General features: G+C 35.8%; 1 protein-coding gene across 4 annotated transcripts in view; it reads right to left on the reverse strand.

The window, feature by feature from the left end:
* Efcab5 (EF-hand calcium binding domain 5) overlaps positions 1-27343 on the reverse strand; it is a 170982-nt gene that overhangs the window by 136275 nt on the left and 7364 nt on the right. For 2 of the 4 annotated variants that reach the window (XM_063251107.1, XM_063251106.1), the window contains exons 2-4: positions 18303-18352; positions 17792-17830; positions 15439-15514 (exon numbers count right to left, since the gene is read on the reverse strand). In XM_063251107.1, coding sequence (XP_063107177.1) covers positions 15439-15514; positions 17792-17830; positions 18303-18344 — 157 coding nt within the window. In that variant the 5' untranslated portion in view covers positions 18345-18352. The remainder of the gene's footprint in view (positions 1-15438; positions 15515-17791; positions 17831-18302; positions 18353-27343) is intronic. The other 2 variants (XR_010048216.1, XM_063251105.1) reach the window with 1 other exon arrangement.

Below are 27343 nucleotides of genomic sequence, written 5' to 3' on the forward strand. Positions count from 1 at the left end.
TTTTTTATTTTGAAAGTATACAACAGAACAAGTCAAAATAAAGCCAACTAAGATCATACAGTGAAACTGGTACAGAACTTCACAGCAGGTTACCTGGATAACAGTAATAGGTATCACAGTAGATTTTGTTATCTTTATAATAGTTGTTCTTTCAGTCACGTATATCAAAATGAGATGAAATATAGAACACTATAGAACTTATCAAAACAGAATATTGGATAGAGCAGTACCATTAATTAGAAAAGAGCAAAACAGTAATAAAAATATTTGCCTTCAAAGAAATGGTAGAAGCAAGTCCCCCTTATTTGCTATGGTCAACCTGCCAGGAGATGCTCAGATTTCTGGTTCCCATTTGCTAATGGAGTTGGGGGGGAGGGAGGAGGATAGGGGAGGTGGGATATTTGACTCTAGGCTATGTAGCAGTAGGTTCACTACTGCTAAGCAGGGTGGCAGGATGGTCATTTGTTTTCACAGCGTCCTCAGTTCCAACATGGCGTGGATCTCAGGAGACACTGCTGGTTCTCCCCCTGGAAGGGCTGCCAGCCTGCCTCTGCTCACCAGGGAGGGGAGGTGTTTGCTTGGCTTCCTAGAGTCTTAGTTCCAACATGGCATGGATCTCGGAAAATTCTGATTGGAGCTCAAAAGACCAGAATGCTCACAGGAATGTGGCCAGTAAGGTCAAACTCAGGTTTCAGATGGAAATGAGGACCATATTAGAAATGAGTCTGGCAGCCAGATGTGATTTTTTTCTTTGTCTACCCTTTGTCCATGTCCAACATCTTTGTGTGAAGCTTAATTTCAAGGTGGCAGACTGATTGATCTAATGGAGATTTCAAGACAGGTCAATGTTCAGGCCATGCTATGGGAACTATTGGCTGATTTTAGCCAGGTCAGTAGTGAGGATTAGGAGCAAAAAGTGGAAATGAGAGATGTGGAAAATTTTGCTCATGGCCAGTAAGATGCACTTGTAAAGTTGAGACCAAAGAGAGCTTGGTTGCTGAAGAGATTTGTATCATTTAAAAAAGAACTAAAGGGCTTGGAGATGTAGTTCAGTGATATAGCACCTGCCTAGCAAGCACAAGGCCCTGGTTTGATAGTTTTGGTTTTGATAGTACCAAAAAAGAAGGGAAAACAATGCAACTAAGTACTTTGCATAAATACTTTGCATAGAGAAAAGAAAAAAGATAGCTTGAGAGCATTTCAGAAATTAGCAAGACCCCACTCAATGCAGACTCAAGATTCAAAACTATATACCTTTCACTTGAAAAGAGTCTGTAGAATACCTGCTCAAGAAAGGTCACCTAGGGAATTTTTCCCATGAGATTTATCTTACCATGCTCACCCATGCAAGCACTCAGAGGCTGTTGCATCCATGGCTAAAGAGAGTATTGCTCAAGCTGCCAGTACACCTCAACATCATCCATGTGGTGCTGGCTTTTCAGGCATGCAGAATGCAAGGGTTTTGGGGTCACAGAGTCTTCCACTGGTTTTTCAGAGGAAGGCCTGGGAGGCCAGGCAAGGAGTCCTTACAGGCCAGTGCACAAAGCTCTGAGAATGGAGCCAAAGGTCTAATAGAGACTCTGGGAAGTTACAGATGACAGGAACATGAAATGTCTACTGAGGAAGACTGAAGGCAGTGAATGAAGTCAGCATAAGACAGAAGCCATGTGGTTTTCAACTTGCAAGACCATCAAGCTGGGGCCAACCAAGACTTCTGGATAAATATCATCTCATTACCACCTGCCCTGGATGTTGGACATGGAGATGCAAGATTTAATACTTTCCCTACTGGGTATCAATATTGATTTGGTCTAATTTCTTTGTATCCCTCTATTATTCTCTTTTGGAATGGGAATGTTTAATCTGTGAAATGGTTTGTTGGAAGTATTAACTTTCTGTTTTTTCACTGGGGCTCACAGCTAAAAATTTGCCTTGAGTCTCAGAGGAAACTTTGTGCTTGAATTTTTTAGCAATGTTAGAACTGATAAGACTTTGGTGACCCTTAGAGATGAGCCAAATGCATTTTGCATAATGATATACACATGAACCTTTTAGGGTTCAGAAGTGGAATGTTATGATTGAGATCAAAATTTCTTTTGAAAGACTCATCTTTAAAGGTAGAAACTTGTTCCTAATATGTGAACCCTGCCTTCTCACTGTGTTTCTTGGTTGTCATGATATATGCAGCTTTCCACTGGCATGCTCTTCCATCTTGCCATATCTGCTTTGGAGCCATTCCACTTTGGACTGAACCCACTGGACACAATAAGCCAAAAAAACTCCTTCAAACTATGTTATTGAGTATTTTGTTCTAGCAATGGGCAAGCTGATTACAGTTGACTACACAAAGGAAAATTTTTCTTTATTTCTCTATAGAAAAGGATTTCTCACTTCCAGGAGAACATGGTGGACAAATAACAGCAGCCACAGAGGCTCTCTGAGATAACCAGTTTAGAATCCAGGAGCAGTGCTGTGTGAGGAGTTCTATGCGAGGGGAGATGTACCCTGCCGACCCAGGAACGAACTAAGCTGAGAGAAACCAACTGGAAATACAATCCTGATGCTATAACAGGAACAGATAAAATCTCAGTGCAGAAGCTGGATCCCACGCCATTGGAAGCCGCGATTTGAATTTCCTGTTGCCGATACTGCGTCCCAATCAGCACGGCAGGGAGAGAGATACGCAAAAGCTGTGAGAGCTGGAATCAGCAAACCAAACGGCGTTGAGAGCGGGACTGGCAGGGAGCCCTGCATCGACCTGCGGTGAGTGAGAGAAATGGGGACCCTTTCATAGACTAGGAGGCTCCAACAGAGGACATTCTGGGAATGAGCAGACTAGCCGGAACAGGACCCTGCAGTGAGTTTAGTCACATATTCCCCTCTCAAGCGGGAGTGGTGGGGAGTGCTTGGCCTGGTGACGCCGCGGACTAAGATCCAGTAGGCTAGGCAAATCAGGTCTCTGCGCCTGGCAGTGCACCCTAGCAATGAAACATTCAGTAGGTTGACATGGAGGGGTGGGCCTAGCAGAGGCTGCCCAGGTTTGTGTCTCCCTAGTACACTGCAGTGGGCAGGAACACCTAGCCAGTAGATTCAAACAAACTGTAACAGACCAAGAGAAAAAAAAACAAAACTGGGCCTCCTACATACGCTTGTATGGAAGGAACAAAAAGTATGGGAAAAGGGAGCAACAAGAAAGGGTCCTCAGTCCCCAATCCTGAGAACACTGATCCAGGAAAGGTAAATGCAAAAGAGAATGAAGACAGAAAACATGCAATATCAGACACGGCACCGATAGACAAAAGCAGTATCTCGGGAGCCTCATAGATGAGTTCAAAAATGAAGTATTTAATGAAATAAAGCAATAAATAAGTAGAATAGTTAGAGAAATGCTAAGCATCACCCACGAAAAAACAGATGGTGGAATGGAAGAATAGAAAAAAAGGGGAGAATTGTTTGATGGAGAAAATAAAGAAAACATAGAATATGTGAAGCAGGTTCAAAGAGATTACCAGGAAACTAAAAACTCTATTGAAAGCTGGCATAACAGCTTGAAAGAAACTAAGGATAGATTATCAGAATTGGAGGACAGATTTGTAAGTTGGGAGCATGAAATGAAAAACTTCTTAAAAAATAACAAGGAAACAAACAGCAATAATACAAAGGCTAGAAGATAAGAGGATCTATAACTTAAGACTTAAGAACATAAAAGAAGAAGTAGGGACACAAATAAATGAACTACAAAAGCTATTCACAGAAATAATCCAGGAGAATTTCCCTAATGTAACAAAAGGTAAAGATGCTCAGATGTATGAGGCATACAGGACCCCAGCCACCTACAACCCAAAAAGAACTACACCAAGGCATATAATAATCAAAATTCCAGAAATCCAATATAAGAACAGAATATTAAAAGCCATCAGAGACAAGAAACAGATCACTTACAAGGGAACACCCATCAGAATTACAGCAGACTTCTCAGCACAAAACATCAAATCACGAAGAGCGTGGGGGGAAATAATTCAGGCTTTAAAAGATAATAACCTCCAGCCAAGATTGATATATCCTGCACAACTGTCCCTAGAAATTGATGGAAAAACAAGGTGCTTCCAGGATAAAGAGGAACTAGGGGAATTTGCAACCACCAATTCAACTCTACAGAGAATACTGCAGGATATTCTAAAAATGAAAAATACCAAGATTCCAGAAACAGTGGCAGAGCAGCCACAATGAATGGAGCAGAAAGCAAAATGAAGAGGACAAACTGACAACTAATGACAGAAAAAGAACTCAACAGAAATGAGGCAGAGAAGGTTGGATGGTAGGAACAGCCATTTTGGAGAAAACAAGACATCATAATAGGTAGTGCTGATTTAATATCCTCTTGTTTTGAAGTCCCATCAAGCTTTTGTTCTTCTGTCACCATCGGTTTTAACGTGTTGTATCTTATGGATTTTGTTATATGTGATAATATAAACAAAAACTTTTATAGACAAAGAGATTATATAGAAACCATTGTTCATTTTCTGTTAGTTGATTCTAAATACCCTGTAATACTGTCATTCTCTTGAACGGTTTTACATTGTCTTGATATGTTTGATGCTACAGTATACGAAGTTATACTCAAAACATTTTAAGGGAAGAGACACTATGGTAACTACTTTTTTTTTTTTAATTTTATTTAAGGAGAAAAGAAAAAAAGCAGGGAAAGGGTACAAGTTATACAGATTTACAGAAAAAAAAATGAACAGTAGGAAATCACTAGTTAATGGATTACATATTGTCATCTTAGAAATAATTGTTCAAGTCACAAAATTAAAGCTTGTAAAGTGGACATTCCATCAATTATACTGCAAACAGTTCTGTTCATTGATCCAATAAAACTCTGTGATATCATTTTCTATCTTATACACTTAAATATACATGCAGTTATATAGTTTGGAGCACTTTCTTTTCCTCTCTTTTGTACCATGACTATTACACATTTTGGGTTTCATTGCTCCCACGGTTCTTATTACTTTTTTGGAAGAGAGTAAAACCAAATGTGACATAACAGAACAGAATCGGTCAAGTCAAAAGGGTGGACATAATAGATAATGTAAAAACATAATACAAGGTGATCAACAATGGTTACCATAATGCCTCCCACTATCTCTAATAGAATTGCCTATATCATTAGTTATAATACAATTGAACAAAATAGTAAAGAATAAAACCGACAAAACCAAAACATTGGAGACATTGTAGGTCTTCAAAAGTAGATAAAAGTCAACAAGAATGGGCGTCATAATGAATCTCATTATCTTCACAGCTGATGCCTAAACTTTCGAACCTGATACTATCCAGCAAAACAGAATAGGGGAACATCAGTTAAAAACCAGATGGTGAGAGTAATACAGGGCTTTAAATCAAGGTAATGAAAAGTCAAAGTGGGTTACTATAATATATCCTGCTATTTTTTTCCTTTAATTAAAAGGATAAAGATAAAAAAGTAAATAATGGAGTGGAGATGGAGATAAAAGAGGGCATAACAACGAAACAGTGCAGATCAAAACATAACCATTTAAGCAGAATAGTGTTTCACCACCAGATAATCCTAACCTAAAAGTAGTTACCATATTGTTTCTTTCTTTGAAATCCTTGAGTACAACTTCGTATACTGTAGCATTAAGTATATCAAAACAATGTAAGACCATTCAAGAGAATGACAGCGTTACAGAGTATTTAGAATTGACTAACAAAATGAACAATGGTTTCTGTATAATCTCCTTGTCTTTAAAAGGTTTTTGCTTATACTATCGTACATAATAAAATCCAATAAGATACAGCCTATTTAGACCATTGGAGACAGAAGGACAAAAGCTAGATGAGACTTCAAAACAAGATGATACTAAATCTGTATTACCTATTAAGATGTCATTTTCTCCAAAATAGCTGTTCCTATCATCCAATCTTCTCTGCCTCATTTCTGTTAAGCTCTTTTTCTTTCCGTAGAGGTCAGTTTGTCTTCTTCATTTTGTTCTCTGCTCCATTTGTTGTGGCCTCTCTGCCATTATTTCTGGATTCTTTGTATTTTTCTTTTTTTAGAATATCCTGCAATACTCTCTGTAGAGTTGAATTGGTGGTTGCAAATTCCCCCAGTTCCTCTTTATCCTGGAAGCACCTTGTTTTTCCATCAATTTCCAGGGACAGTTGTGCAGGATATCTCAATCTTGGCTGGAGATTATTATCTTTCAATGCTTGAATTATTTCCCCCCACGCTCTTCGTGATTTGATGGTTTGTGCAGAGAAATCTGCTGTAATTCTGATGGGTGTTCCCTTGTAAGTGGTCTGTTTCTTGTCTCTTACAGCTTTTAATATTCTGTTCTTGTATTGAATTTCTGGAATTTTTATTATTATATGCCTGGGTGTTGCTCTGTTTGGGTTGTAGGTAGCTGGGGTCCTGTATGCCTCATACATCTGAGTATCTTTACCTTTTGCTAAATTAGGAAAATTCTCCTGGATTATTTCTGTGAGTAGCTTTTGTAGTTCACTTGTTTGTGTCCCTACTTCTTCTTTTATGTTCTTAATCCTTAAGTTATGGATCCTCTTATCATCTTCTTGTCTTTGTATTATTGCTGTTTGTTTCTTTGTTATTTTTAAGAAGTTTTTCATTTCATTCTCCCATATTACAAGTCTGCCCTCCAGTTCAGATATTCTGTCCTTAGTTTCTTTCAAGCTGTTATGCCAGTCTTCTATAGACTTCTTAGTATCTTGGTAGTCCCTTTGAACCTGCTTCACGTATTCTATGCTTTCTCTGTTTTCTCCATCAAACAATTCTCCCCTTTTTTTCTGTTCTTCCATTCCACCACCTGTTTTTTCTTGGGTGGTACTTAACATTTCTCTAACTATTCTGCATACTTCTAGCTTCAGGTCATTGATAACTTCATTCCTGAATTGGTCTATGAGGCTCTCTATATGGTGCCTTATGTGTATTGGTGTGGTGTCTGCTATTGCCTGTTTCTCAGAATTGGGGGCCAAGGAGCCTTTCTTGTTGCTGCCTCTTCCCATGCTGCCTCTTCTTCTCTGTTCCTTATATATGCAAGCTTATATAAGAGGCCCAGCTTCTCTCCCAGTCAGCCACAGCCTGATCGAATTGCGCCAGTTAGTTGTTCCCGCTCACCGCTGCGCACCAGGGAGTTACGGACCAGGCAGCCTACGCGTCTCCCCTCCCGGCCACCGTGAGGCTCTGGGATCTGGGTTGGGACAGTCTACCAGGTCCGCCGGCAGCGTCACGCAGGCCAGGCACTTTTCACCAATCCCGCCCGAGAGGGGGATGTGTGACTGGAGTCGCCACCGCGCCCTGCTCCCGCAGGACTGCTCGGGCCCAGAAAGTCCTCTGCTGGAGTCAAACTGTGGTAGAGTGTCAGTTTCTCTCACTCACCTCACCACAAGTCAGTGCACACCTCCCTGCCGTTCGCAGATTGCCATTCTCAGAGCTTCCGCGCGTCTCTCTCCTTGCCGAGCCGCTGTAGAGGCAGCCAGCCGCTGCGCGGCGGGAAACCCAAATCGCGGCTTACAATGGCGCGGTTCCAGCCTCCACACCGAGTCTTTTCTGTTCCTGTTTTAGCACCAGGACTGCATTCCAAGTTGGCTTCTCTCAGCCCAGTTCATTCCTGAGTCAGCAGAGCATATCTCCACCAACTTATGTCTCCTTAGTCCCCACCATTCCTGGCTTCTGAGCCGAGTCTTTCAGAGAGCCGCCGGTAGTTGCTGTTATCTGTCCGCCATGTTCTCCCGGAAGTCCGACACTATGGTAACTACTAGTATGTCAAGATTATCTAGTGGTGAAACACTATTTTGCTTAAATGGCTATGTTTTGACCTGTGCTGTTTTGTTGTTATGCCCTCTTTTTTTTTTAATCTCAATCTCCTTTTTATTATCTACTCTTTCATTTTTATCCTTTTAATAAGGGAAAAATAAATAAAAAATAGCAGGATATATTATAGTAACCCACTTTGATTTCCTATTAACTTGATTTGAAACTCTGTATTGCTCTCACCATCTTGTTTTGACTGATTTTCCTCTATTCTGTTATGCTTGATAGTACCAAGTTTGAAAGCATAGGCACCAACTATGAAGACAATAAGATTCATTGTGACGCCCATTCTGGTTGACTATTATCTTCTTTTGAAGTCCTCTAATGTCTCCAATGTTTTGGTATTATTGGTCTTACTCTTTACTGTTTTGTTCAATTTTATTATAACTGATGATTAGGCAATTATTTTCAAGATAACAAGAGGCATTATGGTAATCATTGTTGATCACCTTGTATTTTGTTTTTACATTATGTATTATGTTCATCCTATTGATTTGACTGACTCTGTCTTGGTATGTCACATGTGCTTTTACTTTTTTCAAAAAAAAAGTAATAAGAACTGTGGGAGTAATAAAACCCAAAATGTGTAATTGTCATTGTACAAAAGAAAGGAAAAGAAAGTTCTCTAAAAGATATAACTGCATGTATATTTAAGTGTATAAGATAGATAACCATATTACTGAGTTTTGTTGGATCATTGAACAAAACTGTTTGCAGTCTCACTGTTTGAAAGTCCCCTCTATATCTTTTAATTTTGTAACTTCAACAACTATTTCTAAGATGACAATATGTAATTAACTAGTGATTTCCTACTGTTTATTTTTTCTGAAATTCTGTATAAATTTTACCCTTTTTGGTTTTTTTTCTTTTTTCTCCTTAAAAAATGATTTCTCTTTAATGATAGGATAAACTTGACTATATTTAGAGATTGAAAAGCAGGAGGCAAAGTACAGAGAAAAACAGAAGACACAGGAGAACTTTTAGATGATGATTCTCAGAGTCTGAGGAGACAAGAAGGAGTAAAATGAAGATACATAATAGCCTTGAATAACATAAGGTATTTTTCATACTCAACTGTGAGGGCACAGAAAAGTAGGTGCATTACGTCTAACATTCCCTATGTTTTGTGGAATAAAAGAAATATTGTTAAAACCAAAGAGAGGTAGAACCATAAGCTTTATGTAAAAGATACAAATTTAAAATAACTGTTTTGAGGGTGGAAAGAAGACTATGTATACATAGATATGTTTTCAAGCAATATTGAAAGCCCATCTGAGACTGAAAGCTAAGTATTTTTCCATGGCACCAGCACACATACTTGTGTGGGGTTTTTTCTAGTAGACTTGAGTAGCTGAATTCCCAGGATTTAGCTAAGTCAGGCTCGAACAATAAGTTATTGAATGCTTTCTTTTTATATCTATCATTGCTGATATGACTGAAATTGAAGAATTAATGGGAATGTCAAGGTGATTTTTTTTTTCCTTCTGACATGGCTGTGGAAATGAAGTAATTTCAAGCTTTTTCACATATCCTCTGAAAAAAAAAATCAGTGGCCATCTGAACCACAACAGGATCAGGGCTATATATTATTAATGGCTTTTGCTTCCATTTATGGGTGGAGGACAAAATAAATAAATACATATTATTTCTATAATCATTATTTGTTATATAACTGGAACCTAGTTATTATCAGTAACAACTCCCAATGAATACTATTATTGCAATAAAAAGACAAGAGATCAGAATTTCAGTGGCTGTAGGACTCTAAGATGCTTGTATCCTTTGAGACCAGAGTAGCTATGTTTCAATATATTTTACATAATTGGAGCATGTCACAAGATTTCATTTGGAAAAAAAAGGTTTTGCTGCCTTAAAATTCTGTTCAAAGTCAATACTCTGAAGAACAAATTCTATCTAGATAGCCTATCTTTCCTTTCAAGAGAAACATTAAAGAATCTATGAAGAAACCTCATACAGGTAACATTTCTTCTTTAAAATTTTTTTTGTCATTTTGAAGGTAGTAAAATACAACAGAACAAGACAGAACAAAGCCAACTGAGACAGTGCAGTGAAATTGGTACAGAGCTTCACAGCAAGTTACCGAGATAACAGTAATAGGTATCATAGTATCTTTAAAATAATTGTTCTTTCAATCAGGTAGAGCAAAATCAAATGAAATACAGAACATTATAGAACTTATCAAAACACAATATTGAATAGCGCAATATCATTAATCAGACAAAGCAAAACAGTGATAAAAATATTTGTCTTCAAAGAGATGGTAGCAGGAAATCCCCCTTATATGCTATATTGCATATGGTCAACCTCCCAAGAGATGCTCAGATCTCTGGCTCTCATTTGCTAAGCAGGCAGGGGAATGGGATGTTTGATTCTCAGCCCGCACACCAGTAGGCTTAGGGCTGCATACCAGGGAGGTGAGCTGCTTGTTTGGTTTCCCAGCACTCTAAGTTCCAACGTGGCGTGAATCTTGGGAGATGCTGGTGGTTCTTGCCCTGGGGTGGCTGCAGCTTGGCTGAGCCACAGCCACTTACCAGGGAGGCAAGTGGGTTGCTCGGCTTCCCAGTGCCCCAAGTTTCAACATGGCTCGGATCTCAGGAGATGCTGATGGTTGTCCCCCTGGGGCAGCTGCAGCTTGCTCCAGCCACAGCCGCTTTAGGTAACGTTTCTTAAATACTCTTATTTATGAAACTGCCTTGAAGGTTTTGATTTCTCCCTTGGCCAATTCTCACATTACTTTAAAAGAATAAACAAAATAAAATATATTCATGCAAAGAAGTACTATTCAGTAATAAAAATAGTGAACTATTGATACATAGTACATGGATGAATCTCAAAAACATTATGATAAGTAAAGCAATATTCAGAAAACCACATAGCATATGATTCCTTACTGTGACATATAAAGAAAAGTTATATTTACAGAAAGAGTTTAGTATTTGGGGCTGAAAATGGAAGCAGAATTTGACTGTAAACAAGAATGACAGAACTTTTGGTTAATCAGAGTATCCTAAAATTGAACTGTGGGGGCTGGTTATACAAATCTGTAAATACATAAAATCCATTAAATTACATAGTTATGATAGGCATGTTTTAGAACACGTAGAGTATGGATAAATTAAGAAAATAAAGAAAAACAATACAAATCATTCTGTTCCGACTCTGTAAAACAAAAAAAGCAAAATAAAACCAACGCAAAAAAAAAACTAATTAAGCGTAAAATTCTGGCCCCATAAGATGAATTAAGGCAGTGAGGCCCACAGAATATACAGTCTCCACCTGAATTAACCACTACATAATTGTAAAACAAATTTGTTTCCCTCTGGGTATCCTTGATGCACTAGTGACATTATAAAATTTTGGTGTCTCTTAATATTGATGGGTGCGATTTTTGATATATTATCAAATAAGCCAACATTTAGAAAATGTGTATATAAATCAATAAGTTGATATTTCCTAATGACCAATCTCTGATGTTACTAAACCATGCACATGTAAAAGATCTATGTGAAGCATATGTGAGACCAACAGATTTTAATATAACAGTATAATGTGGCTTCAGATTCCACATCACAACCAATCTTTAAGAAACTGTTACTGACTTTAAATAAAATTTTAAAAAAGAAAAAAAGAAACTGTTACTCAGAAAGTTTGATGTGGTATTAAAGAATAGCCACAATTTTCTGAATAGACTATTAAAATGCTCTTCTTTTTTTCAAATACATATGTGTGTCAGGCCAATTTCTCATATTCTAATAAGAGGAAAATGAGGAGGGTAGTATAATGCACCCTCTCACCTCTCAGTTGGATTTGCAAACAAATCATTTTGGAGACAGATTATTGGGTAGGGCATATATACATTATTTTTTGTTACAATACTCATTAATATACAATGCTTTTAGTTTTAAGTGATTGTAAAAAAGCAATGTTTCACAGTCTGCAGATTCTAATGTACTCTTTTTTTTAATTCTAATCTGTCTAGCACAAACCAAGGCAGATATATCTTTGCTTGCTTTAAGGATATTGCTACAGATGTACAGTAATTTAATATCTACCCATCTGCCATAGCTCATTAGTAACCTCATGTGTGAACTACGGCATTCTCTATCTTCATTGCAGCCTGCTAGTACTTTTCTAGTGTGCTTGGCCATAAAAGGTTGCTAAGCAATAATCCTAGTGCTTGCATTGTCCCCCTGATATACACAGAATGGAAGTAGACATGTGTTTGGTTACAACTGTAGTCAAACACTTCTCTCTCAGAGCTATAAAACCAAGAAAGGAAAAAGAGGCATAGCAATAGCATGGTCAATAAATCAAGATTCTGAAAAAGCCTATTTGAAACTGCCTTTTGACTGAGTGACCTCTGAATTCAAGGACCACAAATTACAGAACTGCCTCAAGGGCAAATTAGTTTAGAGGCTTAATTAAATATAGCTTCAAACAAGTATTGGGTTTTTCATCAGGTCTGAGCTTGTATATCCCTAAACCTTCTACAGATAAATTGATTGATTCCTTTATACATTCACTAAACAATTATTGATTTCTTACTATGTACCAGGGCACATGCTAAGCACTAGATTACTTCTTCAGGATATACTTTATAAAATCTTCCTAGAATTAAGACTTTGAAGTTCTCCCCCAGCTCTCATACCTTCAGTTATCTACTAGTCCATGTTCTAACATGCAAAAACTTATCCAGGCACTGTGGGCATAAATGCTTTCAACAAAGTAAGTAGGTAGAAAAAGAACTCTTTACTCATAATTTGAAAGATCTAGCCTCGTAAGTGACTTTTGTTATTTCCTGCACATAGTGCACAGATCACTGCCAGGCATAGCCTCAGCAGCAAATCTATTTAAGGACATAAATGGCAGTGCATTATAATCCACATTATAGTAAGTCTTAGCAGGCTCTTTCTAATGTTATATAATGTTAGTGGAATTGGCTGCTGATGAAACTAGTGAGAACTGATGCAGAAGAGTTATTCAACAAGCTGTACAATGTTTTTTTAAACACAGGATCTATCTGAAATGGAGCAGCCTTGTCCTTACAACAGGATTTCTCAACAACTGTGCATAATGTAAATTGCTACAGAAAAGGAAGAAAAGCACTACTGAACATGGTTAGAACTAAAATTCAGTTGCTACTGGAAAAGGCAGCTTTCTACAAAACTTTGTTAAGTTTAAAGCTTGTATAACAAGAACAGAACTGGGAAAACTGATATTTTTTAAAAGTACCCTTTAAAATAGAAGTTAAACTCGTAGACACACATGGAGAATAACTGAGATTAAGAATTAATATGATACACTATTTTCCATGCAAATACAAGGATATAAGTATATTTTGGGAGCTGCTTAGCAAAGTAATGTCACTTTAATTTTGACAAGTATATAACAAGGATTATGACACTTCCTTTGACATGTCAAAAGTTCCTCTTCCTACTTCTTTTACACATACATACTAAATTTTATATCTATATAAAACATATATATTGATGTTTAGAAAGTAAGGAGTCAGAATATAAAGTTTTATAGTTACTTATCACTGAAGAAAAGTACACTGCACTGCATTTGATAGCACCAGCAACCACAATGTTTTGAGCAATTACCATATACTATAATGAAAAGACAAACAAAACACACTTACCTCAACTAAAAGCCAATAAGATAAATTGAAAATATGTACCAGAACAGGAACATTCACAAACTTTTAATTGATATTTTTCTGGGGTGGCAATAAATTACATGTGACTACATATGTGAAGTTTTACAGATACAAATTTGATCATAAGCAAATTAAAGTGAACACCTAATTAAATTTATAGCAAATTATCTTGATCATAATTCTCTTTAGTATGTTTAAAATGAAAGAGTTAGTTAGGTGTGGGGGTGCACACCTGTAATCTCAGCACTCAGAAGGCTGAGGCAGGATAACTATTGCAAGTTAAAGACTAGCCTGGGCTACAAAGTTAAGTTCAAGGCCAGCCGGATCTGCATAGTGAGACCCTGTCTTAAAAAGACAAAAAAACAAACAAACAAACAAACAAACAAAACAAAGTTAATTTACAAAGCTGGCCCAAGTGATTAAAGTAAAGGCAAAATAGAGGAAGGGTAGTGGAAGGAAAAGGTAAAATCAGTATGTATAGTGTTAGGGCAGGTAGAGGAGGACAGATAAAAACTTGTAAGGAATAAAAAGTTTAAAAGTTAGTGAAAATGTGACAATAGTACTGTTTATAAGAAAGACAAACCAAAGGTTATAAACTTTACTTCTTAATGTGTAGAAACATGAAAAAAAGGTAAATGACTGCTCTTAATTGGTTTAAAAGACAGAAAAACACTTTAGAAAAGAGTAAGCACTCAAACGTGATAATTGGTATTTATACAGAAATTTATGGTTTAGAAAATACTTTGAAATTATTACTATAATTCAGCCTAACCTAGCCTAGAACATACTAAACATACTAAACATACTTAGTGACCTAATGTGTGAACTAGGGCATTCTCTATCTTCATTGCAGCCTGCTAGTACTTTTCTAGTATGCTTGGACATAAAACGTTGCTAAGCAATAATCACACCAATCAAATTGATTTGAAGGTAACTTAAAGTCAAATTGTTATATTTTAAGTACTGTAAAGTTTTGTTAGTACAGATTGTCACTAAATCTCTGGAATTAGAAGTGACTAGAGTGAAAGAGATGAATGTCTTATCCACTTATTTGCTACCTTCTTCATCCTATAAATTTTCAATCTGCATAATTATGTGAAATTGTGAAAAAAGGTGAAGCTAGGAGTCAAGTTTTAGATCAAACAGTATAAATATGTGGTCAAATTTTGTAGTGAAATAATAAACATGACTGTATCTGTCACTTTCCTGTCACTGGAACAAAATAACCAACTCCCACAAGTTAAATGGAAAGAAGTTTATTTTGGCTTACAATTTAGAAGTTTTAGCCCATGATTTTCTGGTTCTGAGGCAGAACGGGTATGTTTGAAAAGAGCTGTCCAACAACTCATGGAAGCCAGGAAGCGGGAGAAAAGGAGGAGCTAGTATAACAATGCACTCTTCCAAGTCATTCTGCCAGTGGCTCACTTTTTCCTCCCAGGCCACAGATCCTGTCAGCATATTCAGCTATGCACTCATTAATGTATTAGTTGCTTGATGAGTATTAGCACCCCCATGATCCAGTCACTTTCCAAAATCCCACCTCTGAACACTTCAAAGTTTGGGGGGACATTTTAGATCTAACTCGTAACAAGGATCAAGAACAATAAACAGCCCAAATCACTACAATTCACTTTCTTTTCATATTAGTGTTTGTCTGCTAGGCATCAGTCAAATCTTTTCACTAAATTTTTTTTCTAATAAGAAAAGATGAATAATTAATTACAAGTTGTCTCAAAAGTGTTAACAGAGGGTGAAAGGAATCTGAACTGTTTCTCAAATTACATTTAAAATAACCCCCAAGCTTATATTTTTCAAATGAAAAATTTTGAAGAATACATTTCTAATTAGAAAGGTAATGTTTCACTTAGATTTTATTGTATAAAAAGCATAGTTAGTGCTCTACCTTGGGATTTTATTTCATCTTCTGCCACATGGTTGCTGGTTTCTGTTGCAGAGACATCTCGTACAGTCTGTGAACTCTTTGAAAGGAGAAAAGAAACACCAATTTCAAAACAAGTTGTTTTCCTTCCAAGTTGCATTAACTCTCATATTAAAGGGGAATTAATTTCTTTGTAAGTTTGCTAAACACTCCTACTTCCTTTTTTGAGGATTTAATGTTGTATTTTAGAAGAAAAGCAATACTTATAATTTATTGCATTCAGGAAATAAAATGTTTGACTCAACATGTCACTTTATCTTCCTATTGCTAACAAAACAGCATGCTGGAAGTTGTATATTTCAGTTGTATATTAATCCTTGAATCATACAGTACTCACCATAAATACAATTTGAGAATGTATTATTATGGAATCAAACATTTGAAAATGCCTCTTTTTAAGCTATTAGCACCACTTTACATATGTGTGTAGAAAGAAAAATATTTTATTTTGATTGAAAAACTTAAAGATTAATTTTATGAATAATGGTGGCAAAATAGCTTTTTGTACTCTTGCTGATATACTTTAAAAACAGAATATTTTAAAACATATCACTTAATTAGTTTGAATCTGTTTAACTATTTTGAACTGCTTCCTTTTTTATTTTAAAGAGAAAAAAACAAAATTTCAAAACAAGGTAATTAGAGGATAATAATAATTAATATATCAAGTATTGTTATCTTTAAATTAGCTACTCAGAGTACAAGTTATCTGCATTTAATTGTCCAAACAATACTACATAAACCTTTCTTTTCAATTAACTAAGAGAAATTGGTAGTATAACTATCATATATATATTTTTCTTTCAAGACTATACAATGTTTACACGCGCAAGTCCTATTTATTTCCAGCATGAGTATGGTCTCTAGTTGCATCTATTTACCTATACAAGTCTGAAGTTTATCCTTCTTTATGGTTGAGTAGTCCTCCATTGTATAAAAATACCACATCTTTTTTATCCATTCTTTGGATGGGCATTTAGGTGGTTTCCAAGATCTAATTATTACAAATTGTGCTGTTATTAGCATAGGTACACATATATCACTGTGATATGATGTTTTTAATGCTTCCATGAATACCCTCAGAAGGGGAACAGTTGGGTGAAATGGGAACTCCAATCCTAGTTTTTTTTTGAGGAATCTCCACACTGATTTCCACAGTGGTTGCACCAGCCTACACTCTCACCAATAGTGGCAAAGGATTCCTTTTTCCTCACAGCTCCTTCAGCATTTGTTATTGCTTGTTTTCTTGATAATAGCCATTCTTTTCAGAGTGAGGTGGACTCTCAGTGTTGTTTTAACTTGCATTCCTTGAATGACCAGTAATGCTGAACATTTTTTCATGTATTTATTTGCCATTTATATTTCTTCATCTGATAAGTGTGTATTCACCTCAGATGACCTCTTTTGGATTGAGTCTTTAAATTTGGGAAGTCTGTTTTTGAGTTCTTTGTATGTTCTCAATAGTAATCCTTTGTCCAAGGAACAGCTGTCAAACATTTTGTGGATTGTTTCTTTACTCTGTTGGTTGTTTCTCTTGCTGTGCAAGAGATGAGATCCTAGTTGTTGATTCTTTGTGATAGTTCCTTGTGATCGAGGTGTTAGTCATAGTCTTTGCCTACACCAATGTCCTCAAGAGTAAAACTCTAAAAGTTACTCTATCTTCCAACAGATTTAATGTTTCTATTTTAATATTTGAATCTTTTTTTTGTCTTTTTTCCCAGCCCCGTATTATCTGAATCTTTGATCCATTTTGAATTTCATTTAGTACTTGGTGAAAGATATGTCTCCAATTTTAATCTTTGGCATGCGCAGGCCAGTTTTTCCAGCACCATTTATTAAAGAGGCTATTTTTCTTCCATGAATGTGTTTAGCACCTTTGTCAAAGATAAGGTAGCTTAGTGTATCTAGAGTTGTTTCTGCATTTTCTAATCTTGAACTGCTTCCTTTTCAACATTGTAATTTTTCACCAAAGTAATTTATATTTATTTGCACACAAAATTACTTAAATTATTAACATAGAAATTATATTTTTAGTGATGTTACTCAAGAAATGAGTGCTTACTGTACTTATGGTAATAACTGATTTTAGAAAGCAAGCTTAATTTATCTATAATTTATATTAGCTCCTCACAAATGTTGTACCTACCTATGAAAGCTTCCTATGATTGAAATGAGTCATTTTAACAACATAATTTGCAATTTTCCATTTACTATTTTACCTTTTTGAACACTCAATTTTTCTTTTCCTTATTCATAAAAAATTAATTTATCTAGTTTACTCTCCAGGATTAACATCTGATTATTTATGACAACTTACCTCAGTGGGCGCTTGTACTTCAGTTGAGTTCTGTTTTTCCTGAAATAGAAAAAGTGTTATTCAATGGTGTGAAAAGAGCTGGTGGTTAATCTAGCATTGTATACTCCACTATAGCAAAATTTTTAGCTTTAAAACTTTCACATAATGAGTGAATATCATTCTAAGCAAAATTATACAAAGTGCTTATACAAATCGAACAGTTAAGGAATTAAGGATAATTAGAGAACGCTAACATGCTAACCAACTAGTGGTGGGTCACCATGATGCAACTATTATTTGGACCTTGTTTCACACATTTCTGTCAAAATCTGAGGTGCAACTCCCCAACCACTTGATTTTTTTTTTTTTTTTAAGACAGGGTCTCACTAAATTGCTAAATTACCCAGGATAGGATTGAACTTTCAATCCTCTTGCCTGCACCTCCAGATTCAGGTTTCAGATTACAGGTTTCTCTACAACATCTGAGTTAAATCCTTTCCCAAATGATTAGAAATCTTTGTAAAATAGCAACCTGAGCAGATTTGGATTCCTCTTGGGATACTGATTCATTCATCTGGTCCACTAAAAATATCAACAAATTGTATGGGTAAGTATTTCCAGGCCAGTACTAATAACAGAGAGAGAAAATGTTAAACAACAACAACAACAACAATAACAAAATACCCTGGAAGATTAAACTCTCCCTCACTCTCACCCTCACAGCACCCCACCATTCTATTGAATGGTCATAAGTTAAAACTTTTCAAACTGTACTACTGTTATTACTGTTGTTACTGACCAAAGCTAGATCAGCCAGTGTGAGTTAGTACTCAGGAAAATAAGGAAATTTATAGTGATAGTCACTGTTAGCATTTTTTAAAAAATCCATCACTGGTAATGCAATTCATTTTTAATATCATTATCCTTACTAATTTTTGAAATAATAGTCAAAGTAAGAGAAAGTGAAATTTTGATCGCTACCTAATTCATACAAGAAAGACATAATAAAATAATAATTTCTTTAATTACTATTAAGATGGGGGAGAGTTGGGGGAGGAATATAAAATTCAGTTGGTTAATTTATTCATACTGAGGAAATGAACAATTTAACGGATCCCCACTTCATTGTATCTGTACCAAAAATCATTTGATAACTTGCGTAGACAGGGACTAGGTGCTAGGCAAAGAGTAAATTATGTATACTATATCTCTGCCCCTAAAGCAATTACAATCTAGGCACTCTTTAATTTCAAATAATATTAATTTAACACTTTGGAATATTCACTGTCTTTTATATCAAAAAAGTACATATTCTAGTTGAGTAAATAAAAATTTTCTCTTTGGAAACAGTAGATTCCAACACAAAAACAGTTGCCTCAAAAATATTTTAAAAGTGGTTCATAAATATTAAATACAAATTTTTGTGATAGTTCTCAACTGTATATAGTCTTTGCCAATAGTATCCACCTCCTGAAATCGCTAAGAAGTTTCCATTTCTTTTAAATCTGTTCTGTTTGTATGTACTAATACTTTCAACCCAATAACCTGTATGTAGAAAGATGTTGGGGTTAAAAAGGCCTCTCTTTGGAGAATTTCCAGATTAGTGAGAGAAACAATGCAATTCAACCTGCTAAGTGCAGGAGTAGGACATATTAAGTGCCACTGTACAGAAAAGAATAAGCAATTTTCTCAGGACTGTCCAGGAAGCTTTTACAAAGAGGTTTCCAAATTGAATTTTAGAAGATTAGTAAGAAATTTCATCAGGGCTGCGGGATGGAGGTGGGAGAGTGTTAGTTGAAGAAGGAATAATATATTCAAGGGTATAATATTTCAAAAAGTGAAATGTTCATGTAACAGCATAGTTAGGTAGAAGACAGTGACAAAAGATGAGGCTAAGGTCGTAACAGTATAAAGCTGGGCAATTGCATGCCTGTTAATTTTAGCTACTTAGGAGGCTGAGGCTATAGGGTTGTGAGTTTGAGCCTAGTTAGGGCAACACAGTGAGACCCTCAATGTAAAAAACAAACTATAGTCAACATGTACACAATTAAGCATGCTAAATCAAGGAGCTTAGACTTTATTTTGTGCTTTTTATGTAGAGGACAGATTTTATCAAACATCGGTGTCTTTAAAGGTTAACTTCCAGGGGCCGCATGTATATTGCTCAGTGGTAGAGAACCCTTAGCATCATCAGCAACATGGAGGATGAGCTGGAAGTGTAAAGGACTTGAGGAAGAAAGAAGGTAAATGCTATACCTAAGGTAAATCCATTTCTCTAGTCATGGCCCCGCTAGACTGTGTAAATACCCCAATTACATCCCCCCAGGTTTACTTTTTTAGTACATACAGATAGCTTCTGACTGCAAAGCCCTTGCAAAGTGTTTGGGAGATAATACTCACAGGAGAAGTCTTCAACTAATGATAGATAGGCAGTTGTGTACAGCCCCTTACATGAGAGATTCCTGAGGTAGGTTCTATATGGTTTCCGAGTTTCACAGTGGTACTGAGTCTTAGTTGCGCATAGTGTAACCTGCCCAATAAAGCATTAGTTTGGCTTCCTTCACATCTACTCCCTTGCAATTGTATCCTAGAAACAACTAGCCAATGGACTTGCATCTAAGTCTTAGATCAGGTTCTTTTTCTTGTGAAATCCATGCTAAAAAGATATAATCATTAGGGTTGGGCCATAATTCAATCTGAGTTAAGGAGAGGTAACTAATGGCTCTCTGATTGTTCTTTTTATATTCAGAAAACTGAATGGATGATGATACCATTAAGTAAAATAAGAAAAAGAAACAACAATAGATTTAAGGAATGAAACAATGAGTTTGTATTAGGAAATGTTACAATTAAGATTGACCAATATGCACGTGTAGTGGCACAAATCTGTAATTCCAGCAATCTGGAAGATTGGGGCATAAGAATCACAAGTTCAAGCCCAGACTTGGATAGGCAGTGTAACAACTCAGAAAAACTATGTCTCATATAGAAAGGATAGATATACATGTAGAGATTCATACATGGGTAGAATTCTAAACAGTTTACAGGAACAGATTATATAATGCACGATGTAATGAACAGATACTCTGAAGAAGAAGAGACACTAAGAAACCCAGTGCTAATTCTGTAACATTATGATAAAAAATCTAGCAAAACTATTATTTACTGTTCAGAGTGATATCAATCTAGTCCCTTATGTTCAATTTCAGCGTACGTAAAGATAAGGACAGCTACTATGAAGAGAATGAGGGACATTATGGCAGTCACTATTGACTTCCCCAATGTCAGGTCTTGAAGACCTAAAAAGCCTTCATCACCCTGTTATGATCAGATTAGTTCTATAATGTTCAGTATGTATTCACTGTGTGTGAAGATGGCAACTATTTGGAAGAAAACTAGAGACAATAAGACAGACAGTAAAGATCTCCCGTGGACTTGCTTTGAAATCTATGTTTCTTTAAATTGTTTCCTTATAAACTGTTTTGTTCTGTTTTGCTATGTTTAATTCTTACCCTCTTTAAGATAAAAAACAAGTACGTGGGACTGATAACCATATTACTAAGTTCTTGTTGGATCAGTTCTTGAGCAGAACTGTTTGCAGTGTCATTGTTTGACTATCACTTTGTATGCTTTAAATTTGTAACTTGAGAAACTAAGATGACGGTCTGTAACTTATCGACTAGTGATTTCTTACTGCTTATTTTTCTGAAATTCTGTATTGTTTCTACCCTTTATATCTGGCTTTTTTCTTTAAATAAAAAAAGCCAATTTTCTTCTTCCTATTTTAATTTTTAAAAATTTTTATTAGTACATGTTTGTGGTACATAATAATTATATTCATTTTAGGGAACTGGTACATATACATAACACATCTTAATTCTTTTTTGTTTCCCTTCCCCTCTACTCTCGTTCTACAACTAAGGATTATTTAACTACAATAATCAACAGAATAACAATGGCAAAAGATGAAGAATGAATGTTAAGTTACAGAGACAGAGAAAGTAGACTACATTTTGATGAAGTTCTTAGCAAGAAGGAATTCCATGCATGTTTTTATGAAAACAAATGACATTATCAGTTTTAAAATGTAAACTCCCATAGTGTTGGGACCAAGATTTTAATAGCATTTTTATATATCTGTTCATTAATGCACTTAGCAAAAAATTTATAGAGTATTTACTATGTAAAAAATCACATATATCAGTCAGGCATGGTAGACAACAGGTACTTGGGAGGCTAAGGCAGGAGGATTACAAGTTTGAAGCCACTCTGAGCAACTTAGTAAGACCATGTCTCAAAATGAAATTTTTAAAATCTGGGAATATAGCTCAGTTGTATGGTACTTATCTAGTACATGTAAGCCCCTGAGTTCAATCCTTAGCATGGGAGGAAAAATTACATATATCCCTAGTACAAAAAAAAATCACATATATCAAACATATGTATATTCAAGTCTTCTATACTGCATTGGATTCTATAACATATATTTTTGATCTTTGACTGTGGTTCCGGACATGGCCCCTAAGATCTTTGAAATTTCTGGAGTGATAGGTACATCTAACACAGAGCTTCTAAATCCATTTCCTTTTCTGGAAAAGGAAAGTTTCCTGGGTGATAGGATTATCTTTTGTTTCAATGAGGTGAGTCATTGGACTTCTGGATTGTGTCAAGATAGAGGATATTTACCAGGAAAATCAACTCTATAATTAAAAGATTAGAATTTTTAGCTGAATCACCCTTAATAACCAGGGAGGGGAGAGGAGCTAAAGATTGAGTTGATCACTAGTAGCCAATATATAATCAAGCATGACTTCACAATAAAGCCTCCTTGAGAAAGCAAAAGAACAGTCATAGAGAATCAAGATGGTGGAATGGTGAACAGCAGCAAAATTCAGCCTCTTACAGTTGTAATATGCAGAAACATTACAGGGTTTTACTCCAAAGGGACTCCCTCCACATGGCAGGCAACAGCCAGATAGGGATCCAAGCACAGATGCCTACTATACTGATGGGAAAGGGCTTGGTTGGGTGCCATTCCAGGAAGGAGTTTACTGTTTGAATCTAGAATTCAGAACACCTGAGAGTTGGCCTCAGGGCTCCCAGTGTTACCCTCCCACAGTGACTGGATGAAAGACAACCATAGATAGAAGCAGGCTGGTAAGAGATGTCCTGAAGAATTTGAACTTGGGCTGGGAAGGACATGTGCCCCATGTAGGAGATCAAGACCAGCTTGAGTTGCCCTAGGCCTGGAAGTGCCAGATTTGACTTAAATCCTTGCCCTAATGCCTTCATCTAGCATGGATCTGAAGTCCAAATGCCTTCCTTAATTACCGGCATAAATGGGGATTCATCTCAGCTTAACCAATGCCACAGCATGGGGAAGTAGGGACCTCTGGAATAGGGGGAATCACAAAAGATATAGTTAAATAGATAAGGAAGATATTAAACAAAATGAGCAGGCAGATTACAGAAGACACTAATAAAAATCTAGCTCAGCTAAACAAAATGATAGAAAACATGAATGACCAGTTTAGTATATGAAAAGGTTCCAAACAGAAATCTGGAAGATTAGAAATTATATTGAAAGTACGGGCAGCACATATAACCAATGTTAGACTATCAGAACTAAAAGGCAGGGTGCTTTCCAAGAACCAATCACTCACAGACATCTTTAAAATAATACAACATGAAAAATAGATCCAACAGCAGCTAGATGATGCAAAGAAGACTAATTTAAGAGTAATTGGAAGGGGGTGGGGATTTAGCTCAGCGGCATAAGCGCCTGCCTTGTAAGCAGGCAGTCATCAGTTCAATCCCTGGTACCGATAAAAGGAAAAAGACAAAAAAATAAAGAGTAATTGGAATAAGTGAAAAATCAGAAAACAATGCAAACAGTATAAAAAAATCCGTCTACAGAAATAATAGCAGAAAATTTTCCAAATGTAGGGAATACATTAAATATACAGATAAGTGAGACATACAGAACCACAAAAAAATCACATTTAAAAGAGTATCTCTCCATATACTATTTATGGTCAAAACACCAGAAGTCTAATACAAGAACATAATCTCAAATGCTGTGACAGAAAAACAAGGAAAAATTTATACAGGTAAAATCATCAGAATTACAGTAGACTTCTCAACACAAACATTAAAGGCCAGGAGGGATTGGAATGAACTGCTTCAAGACCTAAAAGATAACAACTTCTGACACAGACTATATACTGTGCAAAACTTTCCTTCAAAATTAATGGAGAAATAATAAATTTCCATGACCAAGGACACATCAAGAAATTCATAAAAATAAAAGGCTGAAAGAGTAATAAGATCCAAAATATACAATAGATACTATAATAATGAAAGGGAAAGAATGTGATAAAAAGGAAAGAAAATTAGAATAGGGGAAAGGAAAAATGGAAGAAAAGAAAAGATTGTACACTGGTAAACATATACAAAGGTATGTATGTATTTGTATGCAAGATAGATAACTATACTATCAACCTCTGTCATTGTTTGATTATTTTTGTGCCTAGATCTTATAACCTAAACAACTACTTCAGAGATAACAATATGCAATATATTAATTAGTGTTAATTTTCTACTGTTTTTTAAAAAATTCTGTATCATTTCTATTCTTTTTTTTTTCTGCTTTGTTTTTTAAAATTAAAAAAAGAAAAGAAAAGGAAAAAAAGAAACTCATGATCACCAAACCAGCACTCCAAAAAAATCAAGGATATCCTAGAAACAATGAAATCAATAATGCCTAAAAAAATCTAACAGAATGAATATACCATAAAGGATGAGCAGTTAGGCAGAAGCAGGGTGGGGCAGAAGTCAGCCACAAGAAAATAAAGCAATGATAAGAACCAGTCAATAACTTTCAGTAATTATACTCAGTATGAATGTTCTCAATTCCCCAGTCAAAAGACACAGATTGGCACAATGGATCAAGAAACAAAACCCATTGATATGCAGGATGCAGTTTGAGAAGAAATTCACAGATTAAAAAACAATGGATAGAAAACAAATTTTACCCAACAGAAACGCCAAAAACAAACGCAAGAGTAGCTATCCTGATTTCAGAAAAAGTGAATTTCAAGCCAAATGTGATCAGAAGAGATAAAGGTCACTACATTTTGCTTGAGGGAACAATTTGACAGAAAGAGATAGCAATTATAAACATATATATACCAAACACCAGTGTTCTTAACTTCATAAAACAACACCAATAGACATGACAAATCAAATACAAACATGATTATAATGAGAGACCTCAATATCCCACCGTCAAAATAGATCAACTAGAAAACAAATTGGCAAAGAGATATCAGAGCATATAAAAAATTACATTACATGTCAATGATTTAAATATTCTATTTTGTAAAGAGTCAGCATAATAGCATGGACCTAAAATCTGTTTCTTGGGAGGCTGTAGGAGGATCACAGGATTTCAGATGTTGAAGACCAGCCTTGTGTTCAGGATGCAAGATGATTTTAAAAAAAAATTTTAAAGAAGAGAAAAATGCAAAAGTAGTCTTTCTATAAAAATGTATTTAAATTTAAAGACAGTGAAATAGATTAAAAGGAAAAAAGATATATCTTGATGTAAACTTAAAGGAAGTGCTGTATTATTTATCAAAGTCAATTTCAGAAAACAGACTATAACTGAGAGCTTCCCTGGCAGTTGTAATTTTTTATAGTATCTTTGTAGTCACAGAATCAATACTAGAAAAATAATAACACAGTAGTAAAATTTAACACAGAATTTAACTATGTGGGTTGCGGAATTATGTTAATTAAAACGACAGCCAAGTTACTTTTGAGAAAATAGGGGCATTGACTGGAAATAAAAGGAACCGTGAAATTTAAAATGGAGACATTCAGCTGATTTTGGAGACTGAGAATCTCAAATTCCTGAGCCTTTCTTGCCATCAAAAACAATTTGTTCTCCTGTTTTTGAAGAGACTTGTCTTCTCTTCATTGAAAACACTGTAATAATCTCATCTAGGGTAGTTGCCTTGTAAAGAGAAGCCTGTTTCCTCTAAACCTACTCCCAAGAAGATCATGGGATACAAGATCTGTAACTAAAATCGTATTTTATTTTTATTTTTTATCTTTTTGAGACAGAGTCTCACTGTGAAGTTCAGGTTGGCCTTGAGCTCACTTTGTAGCCCAGACTGGTCTTGAACTTGCAACAATCCTCCTACTTCAGCCTCCTGAGTGCTAGGATTATAGGTGTGTCTTACCATACCTGGCTAAAATCATATTTTAAACTGCTTCAGCAGAGCAAATACAAAATCTGACCAACAAATGCAAGGAATATGTTATAAGGAAGTTAAACCAAGAAGGGCAGAATATAGTACTAGATTGCACAGAATTTAATAGTACAGGTATATTTATCAGTAATTATAATAGATAATAGATTTAATGTGTTAGCATACACAGCTGTAAGTGATGATAACCATGTACTTGGTAGGTTCACTGAAACTTGAACTCCATAGTGACCTATTTTTAATTAAGCTAAGATAGCAGAACCTCTCGGAATAATGTAGAGAAAGTCCAAAGGCTCAAAGACATAAACGTGTTGGAATGAATTTACTACAAATGACTTACACATTTCCTTCCCCTTCAATCCTCCAACCTTTCCAAGAGAACTTGGGGAACATTTCTTTATTAAAGTATTGAAAAATACATTAGTGAGTGGGAATACCTACACCTTGTGTGTGTTTGTGTTTATATGTACATGCATTGATGCCAAAACCAGGTTTTGATCTTGCACCTAGTTTCTAAACTAAAGGTAAGGATGGATCCTTTTGAAGAATACTAAATTCACTGCAGCACTACTACTAGTATATACTGAAAATTTCCTCCCAGTCTTTTCCAGAGGCCAGTGACCATTTCATAAAATGATTATGGGCTGGGAAAAAGAAATATCCAGGCTTTTTAGGGCTCTGTAAACACCAGCTCTACAGTGACATTAATTCTTGAGACCCAAATTACCACTGCAGTCTACCAGTTTATTTGAGAGCTTGTGGTGGCCAGATAGAGGATGTAAACTTTTTTCTCCATTCTTTATAAAGATTTTTTTGTTAATACATGCTTGGAGTACATGAAGTTTACATTCATTTTGGGAGTGGGTACATGCACATAATACAGTTTGTTTCCTTTCTTTAAATCCCTTTTCTGGTCACATTCTTTCCTCTGCCTCTAAATTCCCTTTTCAGTATCAGGGATCGAACTCATGACCTCGCATTTGCTGGGCAGGTGCCTATGCTGCTGAGCTAAAATTCCAGCCCCTGGCCCCCGTCCCAAATGTTATTGTTATTGTTAGCTAATGCTTATGATATATATTGTTTATATTCATTTAGGTTATTAGTTTCCAATACAAGGCACATCTTAAATCTACTTATTTCCCTTCCCTCTTTCCCTTCACCCTTGATTTCCTATATGCAAGAGATCTTTGTTGAGTGAAATAAATCAAACACACAAGCTTAAACAACATATGGTATCTCCCATTAAGTAAGCCAAAGAACAAACAAAGAGCATAATAAAAGATAGATGGATAGGACATGA

The sequence above is a fragment of the Cavia porcellus genome, unplaced genomic scaffold (genome assembly GCF_034190915.1).
Source record: "Cavia porcellus strain 051 isolate PalLab524CR breed Dunkin Hartley unplaced genomic scaffold, mCavPor4.1 scaffold_6, whole genome shotgun sequence".
Classification (NCBI taxonomy): Eukaryota; Metazoa; Chordata; class Mammalia; order Rodentia; family Caviidae; genus Cavia; species Cavia porcellus.